Source organism: Procambarus clarkii, chromosome 7, assembly GCF_040958095.1.
Source record: "Procambarus clarkii isolate CNS0578487 chromosome 7, FALCON_Pclarkii_2.0, whole genome shotgun sequence".
Taxonomy (NCBI): Eukaryota; Metazoa; Arthropoda; class Malacostraca; order Decapoda; family Cambaridae; genus Procambarus; species Procambarus clarkii.
In genome coordinates this window covers 10,796,734-10,805,706 of record NC_091156.1, presented here as the reverse complement: position 1 = coordinate 10,805,706, position 8,973 = coordinate 10,796,734, and the positions used below count along the sequence as shown (strand labels likewise).

At 44.8% G+C, this 8,973-nt stretch overlaps 2 protein-coding genes across 2 annotated transcripts; both read left to right on the top strand.

Moving 5' to 3' along the window:
* Positions 1-1,871: 1,871 nt before the first annotated feature.
* On the top strand, positions 1,872-2,786 carry LOC138357666 (uncharacterized). Its single transcript, XM_069314672.1, has one exon. The coding sequence runs from the start codon at positions 1,872-1,874 to the stop codon at positions 2,784-2,786; it is 915 nt and encodes a 304-aa protein (XP_069170773.1).
* Positions 2,787-3,930: 1,144 nt separating this feature from the next.
* Positions 3,931-4,701, top strand: LOC138357657 (putative uncharacterized protein FLJ46204). The gene has a single exon (XM_069314666.1). The coding sequence runs from the start codon at positions 3,931-3,933 to the stop codon at positions 4,699-4,701; it is 771 nt and encodes a 256-aa protein (XP_069170767.1).
* The last annotated feature ends 4,272 nt before the right edge of the window (positions 4,702-8,973 follow it).

Genomic DNA, 8,973 nt, shown 5'->3' with positions numbered 1-8,973 from the left:
TGGTGTGGTGGTGATAGTGGTGGTGGTGATGGCAGTGGTGGTTGTGGTGATAGCGGTGGTGGTGGTGGTGGTGGCAGTGGTGGTGGTGGTGTGGTGGTGGTGTGGTGGTGATAGTGGTGGTGGTGATGGCAGTGGTGGTTGTGGTGATGGTAGTGGCAGTGGTGGTTGTGGTGATGGTAGTGGCAGTGGTGGTTGTGGTGATGGTAGTGGCAGTGGTGGTGGTGGTGATGGCAGTGGTGGTTGTGGTGATAGTGGTGGTGGTGATGGCAGTGGTGGTGGTGGTGTGGTGGTGATAGTGGTGGTGGTGATGGTAGTGGCAGTGGTGGTTGTGGTCATAGTGGTGGTGGTAGTGGCAGTGGTGGAGGTGGTGGCAGTGGTGGTGGTGTGGTAACGGCAGTGAAAGTGGTGGTAGTGGTGGTAGTGGTGGTAGTGGTGGTGATCAGGGTGATGACATTCCATTATATTTTGTTTTCTTCGATAGGGTCTTCTCCACACACTTTGGAAGACCCTGAATAAAATACATCTTTATCATTTTCACTTCCAGACATGCGTCAAGGAGCAATAGAACATCTTATAGAATTGCTTCTTAGTGGTAGATAAACATTCACACTATATATGTACTTGTTTCTGCAAACAATGTGGCAAATTGTTTGACCAGTTATAAATTTTCATAGTGTGTAGGCCTCATCCTTAAACTTTTTTTTTAATAATAAAATACTTGAAAATATGCTATATTGATTTAGAATGTGTATAAACAGAATAGAGCTTTTCTTCATGAAAATAATATTATAAATAAAATATTATTTTATATGCATTCGAGGAAGTGCTTCTAATGTATATCAAATTCTAAATAATGAGACTACCAGTAAAGGTTGAGAATTTTACAACATTTCTTGATTTTATTTAAGGTAATTATGAGAAGAAAGCTCCAAGTCATTATAAATATATAGCACTTGGGAGATGAGTAGGATTTAGGATGGCATGAGGGGCTAAAGGAAAGGAAAGACTTGGACAGTCGGGGATTGAACGCAGACCTGCTAGAAGCGAGGCCCACTTCCGACCTAATATACCGCCACCAGGGGTGACAGTAGCAACGTTATGGTGGTAATTATGGCTACAGTTTTGTTTGTCGTGGTGGTGACTGTTTAGGTTGAAGCGTCAGATTTAGTGTAAGATCTCAGTAACCAGACTGTTTAATGGTGTAAAGTGAGGCGTATTAGCGCCCACACTCCGGCTGGGGCTGTAAATGTCAGCTTATGGAATGCGACCTTGAACTTTGAGTCGAATTGGAGTGAATTAATTCACTTCTACGATCAAAATTCTGCCGCACGCTCACATTTCTTCCCACTCGGCCTTGTGCTGGACGGTAGAGCGACGGTCTCGCTTCATGCAGGTCGGCGTTCAATCCCCGACCGTCCAAGTGGTTGGGGTTCCATTCCTTTCCCCTCGTCCCATCCCAAATCCTTATCCTGTCCCCTTCCCAGTGCTATATAGTCATAATTACTTGGCGCTTTCCCCCTGATAGTTCAATCCCACTCGACCAATACCCTGTGTGACATACTCCTGTTTAGATAGTACTTTATGTAACTATGCATCATCGTACATATATGGACGCAATGTCCGAATAGTAGAATTTTGTACTATTCACTTTATAAAAGCCTGGCCAAAAAAATAAAAAATAAAATCCAAATTTAAATATTGCTAAGTGTAGCATATGTTCTATATTAGGCCACAAGTGGCGTGTATTAGGCCTACGATGGTTAGGTTAATTTAGGCTTTGCTTTATTAGCAACATCAATAAAAAACATTTTCCAGTTGGTCCAAAGTCAGCAGCACCAAATTCTACTTTGTAATTGTCCATTGTAGCCCACATGGTTACTGTAGCCCACATGGTTACTGTAGCCCACATGGTTACTGTAGCCCACATGGTTACTGTAGCCCACATGGTTACTGTAGCCCACATGGTTACTGTAGCCCACATGGTTACTGTAGCCCACATGGTTACTGTAGCCCACATGGTTACTGTAGCCCACATGGTTACTGTAGCCCACATGGTTACTGTAGCCCACATGGTTACTGTAGCCCACATGGTTACTGTAGCCCACATGGTTACTGTAGCCCACATGGTTACTGTAGCCCAAATGGTTACTGTAGCCCACATGGTTACTGTAGCCCACATGGTTACTGTAGCCCACATGGTTACTGTAGCCCACATGGTTACTGTAGCCCACATGGTTACTGTAGCCCACATGGTTACTGTAGCCCACATGGTTACTGTAGCCCAAATGGTTACTGTAGCCCACATGGTTACTGTAGCCCACATGGTTACTGCTGCCCACATGGTTACTGTAGCCCACATGGTTACTGTAGCCCACATGGTTACTGTAGCCCACATGGTTACTGTAGCCCACATGGTTACTGTAGCCCACATGGTTACTGTAGCCCACATGGTTACTGTAGTCAGCATGGTTACTGTAGCCCACATGGTTACTGTAGCCCACATGGTTACTGTAGTCAGCATGGTTATTGTAGCCCACATGGTTACTGTAGCCCACATGGTTACTGTAGCCCACATGGTTACTGTAGTTCACATGGGTACTGTAGCCCACATGGTTACTGTAGTTCACATGGGTACTGTAGCCCACATGGTTACTGTAGCCCACATGGTTACTGTAGCCCACATGGTTACTGTAGTCAGCATGGTTATTGTAGCCCACATGGTTACTGTAGCCCACATGGTTACTATAGCCCACATGGTTACTATAGCCCACATGGTTACTGTATAGAAGTAGCTAAACAGGAGGGCGGGCCGGTCAGTCACCACGTGTCGGATATTGACCAGACCACACACTAGATAGTGAAGGGACGACGACGACGTTTCGATCCGTCCTGGACCATTCTCAAGTCGAATAGTCCAGGACGGACCGAAACGTCGTCGTCCCTACACTTTCCAGTGAAGAAATCCTCCTTACTACTACTACTACTACTCCAGCACAAAGTATTTATTTTATATTATAATAAAGGCCATTAGGGCTCTTGATTTCCACCTGTGGGAGTGTTAGTGTATCACCCATGGCATCAGTTGTAACGTCAGTGTTATATTGGGCTTCTTCATAGCCTTTCGCTGCACGGTCCGCCCGGCTTGGGGGCCTTCTTTTGATAATTACTTTTTTATCTTTTTTAGTTTTGTCTATTACAAAATGGGCATTGTGCTCTATTACTTAGGGGTAGCATTGTGTGTGTGTCTATGTGTGTGTAGTTACAGGGATGCGAGGTCGGCTGGTGTTGTCTCTCATGTGATGTATGTTGTTTGAGGTTTCCAGTGGTGTTGGCACACTTCTTCGTCCACCACTGTGTGTGTGTGTGTGTGTGTGTGTGTGTGTGTGTGTGGGTGTGTGTGTGTGTGTGTGTGTGTGTGTGTGTGTGTGTGTGTGTGTGTGTGTGTGTGTGTGTGTGTGTGTGTGTGTGTGCGCGTGTATGTGTGCACACCTAGTTGAGCTTGTGGGGGTGGAGATTTCGCTCTTAGGTCCCGCCTCTCAACTGTGTAATTATGCATGTGTGTGTGTGTGTGTGTTTTGAAGCTTCAAATGGTGTGTGTGCATTCACTGCTCCTATTACATTTCTTCCATCATTCCACCCTTTTCGGTAAAATACAATTCGCCTTCGATTATTAGGCCATTTTGGTGATGTAATTTGAATATATGATCCCAATTGTTCTCGATATTGCTGATTATAAAAAATCTATATAAATTGTGTTGTGTGAGAGATCGGCGTCACACAACACAGTCATCAAGAGATCTGTGTTCTGGTAACCACTCGTGCAGATCTTTCCTTAATTCACTGGAGGACAATGCAACATACAAATAGGATAAAATAATACATTAAATACTGATAATGCTAGCATAATAACAGGAGGTTACTGTAGTCCACATGGATACTGTAGCCCACATGGTTACTGTAGCCCACATGGTTACTGTAGCCCACATGGTTACTGTAGCCCACATGGTTACTGTAGCCCACATGGTTACTGTAGCCCACATGGTTACTGTAGCCCACATGGTTACTGTAGCCCACATGGTTACTGCTGCCCACATGGTTACCGTAGCCCACATGGTTACTGTAGCCCACATGGTTACTGTAGCCCACATGGTTACTGTAGCCCACATGGTTACTGTAGCCCACATGGTTACTGTAGCCCACATGGTTACTGTAGCCCACATGGTTACTGCTGCCCACATGGTTACCGTAGCCCACATGGTTACAGTAGCCCACATGGTTACTGTAGCCCACATGGTTACTGTAGCCCACATGGTTACTGTAACCCACATGGTTACAGTAGCCCACATGGTTACTGTAGCCCACATGGTTACTGTAGCCCACATGGTTACTGTAACCCACATGGTTACAGTAGCCCACATGGTTACTGTAGCCCACATGGTTACTGTAGCCCACATGGTTACTGTAACCCACATGGTTACAGTAGCCCACATGGTTACTGTAGCCCACATGGTTACCGTAGCCCACATGGTTACTGTAGCCCACATGGTTACAGTAGCCCACATGGTTACTGTAGCCCACATGGTTACAGTAGCCCACATGGTTACTGTAGCCCACATGGTTACTGTAGCCCACATGGTTACTGTAGCCCACATGGTTACTGTAGCCCACATGGTTACAGTAGCCCACATGGTTACTGTATAGAACTAGCTAAACAGGAAGACGGGCATAATGACATTATAATAACTAATAACTGCTAACATAATAACGTTGACGATAATTTACATATAACTTAAACAACACTTGTATATATTAAAACGTGAGCCTAATATCCAGGGATTTATGGAAACAAAACAGCCATCAACACCATTATCAAAATAAAAATGCACCCCAACACCAGGTGATTAATTAAAAAAACGTGTCCCTGAAATTTATGAAATATAAAGAATATGTCCACACGTTAATAGGCTAATTAATAATAATAATGATGATAATAAATAGTTATAATGTATTTAAGCGTAATAATGCTTAATTATGTCCGAAATATCTCTCCGGGTAGTGTGGGTGTGTATTTATTATTTGTTAGTATTTTAATTTATTATTTCAGTTTGTGTAAATTGTATGTAATATTAAAACAACTAGATCAAGATGTTAGCTCTTGGGCCCCGCCTTCCTAATCCTCGTTTATATAATGTACTAATTCCCGATTTAATTTCTTCTTATCATATCCTATATATTTCTAACACGCGCACGCACGCACGCACGCATACACACACACACACACACACACACTCACACACACACACACACACACACACACACACACACACACACACACACACACACACACACACACACACACACACACACACACACATCCCATGATGCAGCACGAAGCAGCAGTCTAACTCCCAGGCACTTATTACTACAAAGTGAACACAGACATCAGGTCAAAAGGAAACGTGCCCAACCATTTATGTTCCACCCAGGGAATCGAACCCCGAATATCTGAGTATGAGTGGGGAACGTAAAACCCCTGTACTATATATATCGGAAGGCGGAAAGTGTTCGTTCTGAGAGAGTTCGAGGTTAGAGAGACTTTCCCGAGAACTATGAGCATCCAGCAGTGTTGTGGAGGTCTAACTCTGCTTCAGGACCAAGTTCGAGGGGTCTGGCTCCTGCAGGTAATCCTGTCACCCACGCGGCAGGACGCAGGAGAAGGGTGACGGGCAATTTTGAAGCTTCGAAGCTTCGCCACCAGCCGTCGACTAAAGAGCTTCGTGCCTCGTCTAGACGAGGCTATGACATCGAGGAAGAGGATCCATCATAAGCAGGAGCACCACCAGGAAGCCCCATTTAGGAAGTGCTGCAGGAGCACCAGGACCCACCCTTGAGGTAGTGCTGGAGGAGCACAAGGACCCACCCTTGAGGCAGTGCTGCAGGAGGAGGCGGAGGAGCACCAGGAAGCACCCTGGCGCCACACACGGGAACAAAAGAATCAACATATTTTCCAGGGGTGGGGGCGGGCTGTGGCGGCAGTGACGCGGTCATAAACATAGCTGGCTGCAGAGACCCGCGGGAAATAACTGAAGGGCCCTCTTTATCCGCTCTTTACAGTCTTTATCGCGGCTCCTCCACCACCCCCCGATACCCGCAGCCGGGGGGGGCGCCGGGGCATAAAAGTTATTTATTAAGCCACATCGAGAAAATTGCCTATTCAGGACTGTGCGGTTGTATTGCTGGAGAGCAAGTGGTGCTCCTGGTTCTTCTCCTGGTGGGCGCCTTGCTGCGGGTGTAGTGTAAGGGCTTCATAACAATTCATTGTGTGCTAGTTTGCGTTGCATAGGTCATGTCTATGAAAGGTCCGGTCTTAATTCATATTCCTTTATGAGATTTATTTGTCCTGGTAGACGCATTTAACTATCCTGAGAAGCGCTTATGGAATTGACTATATTCGTCTGTTTATTTAGAAAACATAACGTTACTCAGATTTGACCTTAAATTGTCATGTGGTTTTCAAATGAACTGATTAATAGTGCACTATTTGAAAGAAGCGTTTCAAAATTTTGGATTAGTTTAATGAACCAATATTTTTGTGCATCCAGGGGTCACGTTTCGAGGTCATTGCAAGTTTCAAATAACGAGCCCAATTTAAAATCACCACAAAATGCACACAATATCAATTTGTATCTGTCGACAATTTTACTGAATTTTGCAACAGGTAATCTTTCTGGGTCAAAATTTGTAACACGATGAAGCACCTGCTCTCCTAGCACCACACACCTGCTCCCAGCACCACACACCTGTTCCCAGCACCACACACCTGTTCCCAGCACCACACACCTGCTCCCAGCACCACACACCTGTTCCCAGCACCACACACCTGTTCCAAGCACCACACACCTCCTCCCAGTACCACACACCTGTTCCCAGCACCACACACCTCCTCCCAGCACCACACACCACCTCCTCCAAAGCACCTGCATTTTTTCACGGTCTTTCAAACGACAGATGAAGCACAGCAAGACACAATAATTTTCTTTCTTTACTTTTTAGTTAGGCAATCAGGACAATATTTCTAAAATTCCTTAATTGGCAGGTTCTCGACCGTTTCTCAGAGTCGCGAGACATACACAATGGATTTACAATAACGAGATTGACCTTTTATGAAAATGTTTAGGGTAGGAAGCTGAAACCGAACCTGCGTCTTTGGGGGTAGGATTGTGGGATCGAACCAGCGTCTTTTTCGTAGGATTGGGGAATATCTTTGCTTCTGCAGACGAAGAAGCAAAGAGAGTGGGTGGGGGGGGGGAGAAGGGAAGAGAAACACAGGAACCACTGCAAGGTATCCATTCTAGTTTATATCTAGATACTAGATGGAATCGATGTGACCAGGTCGTTTCCAAAAGCTTTCGTCATTGAAGTGTTGGTGGCCCGAGTCTATCCGGTATTTGGATCGACTCAATGTCCGGATTGCAGCCTTGCAGTACCCAGGCACCAAAAGGTTTCATCATGGGGCCGAACATTTTTTGTTATTAACACATTTAGGTACATATATTTTATCAGTAGCTTGCACTGGCAAATTGTTGATGCAATATAAGGATATCCTCAAGAACATGAGAGTTAATAAGGTAATTGCTAAGCTCCAGATACCTCATGCCAATGGGTCTGGATGGTCTGATAACTGGGCATTCAGTGATGTAGTGTGGGAGATCATGCCGCAGTTCCTGCTCACAGAGTTTGCACCTGGAGTGCTCAGGATTGGGAGATCCGTTACCTATAGCCACCTGCTACAGGTGGCTATAGGTAACGGTAAGCCAACCTGATCCTGGCAACCACTGTGTCGCACAGTCTGGTGGACGTTTTGGGCTGCCCAAAGATATAGGTTTCGGATCTGAACAAATCATAGCTTTTTATACTAGTGATTTCAGGTCATTGGGAGTCAGTAATTTCACTCCTATTGGAACCGAATATATGGAACAATATAGTCTCGACAACAGAGATGGGGGATACCTTGGTTTAATTCAACTTCATCATTATTACACGCTATTTTGCTGTAATATCTGTGTCAATATGATGGGTTAAATACATGTGAGATGGTATCCATGCAAAAGAAACTCAAAGCCTTTTGCTCTGTGTAGCGGTCAGATCATTTATAATTGCTAGCATGAACCTAGTACTGCAAGGAAGCCGACCCCCTCATTTTTTAAACACAGGTACATCTGCATTTGTGCAGCTTACCCTAGACTATACGAAGAGGGGTACAGTGTCTGCCCATCCTATATTATGAAAGTCTAGGGATTCTGCTAGCCACCTTTCATTTACACCAATTTTATGTAGTTTCCCATGGCAGTCGACTGCTATTTTAATGAGAGCAATGGAGCCTAACTCAATCCGCGTATATTGGTCACCCAACCCCCCTCAACAGTCACCCTGCAAAGTTGAGTGTAGCTAGCCCCAAGCGTCTGCCCTCCAATGTTGGGCAGACACACACATTTTCTGATATTGATATATAATTTATAATCAGTTAAATTATCTACTATATATTAATAGACCCATATAACACAAGTCCCACTTAATTCAAACAGTAGGTGGCACCCATTTGCACCGCTCTAAATTGCCTATCAGATTAAGTACTGATTGGGAGTACTTAATCAGTACTTAATTGAATTGGGAGTATGAAAAATCATTATCCATGACGTTTATCTGGTACACGCGTCCTGTGGGAGATGGTCGGGTTTTGTAAAATGTTTCCCCTTAACAGCAGTGAAGCGATGGACAGCTGGGAGGGGCCTGAGTATTTACTATTTGTGCCTGCAAGATTGAGCTGTTAACTCTTGGGCCCCGGCTTTTCTAACCACCGGTTGTGCAGTGCACTGATTCTAGGGCCTATTTGTCCTCTATGATGTGTTTGTGTGTGTTGATGGAGGGAAGGACCGTGAGTATGGGGACTTTAAGACCATCTGATGTAAGCGT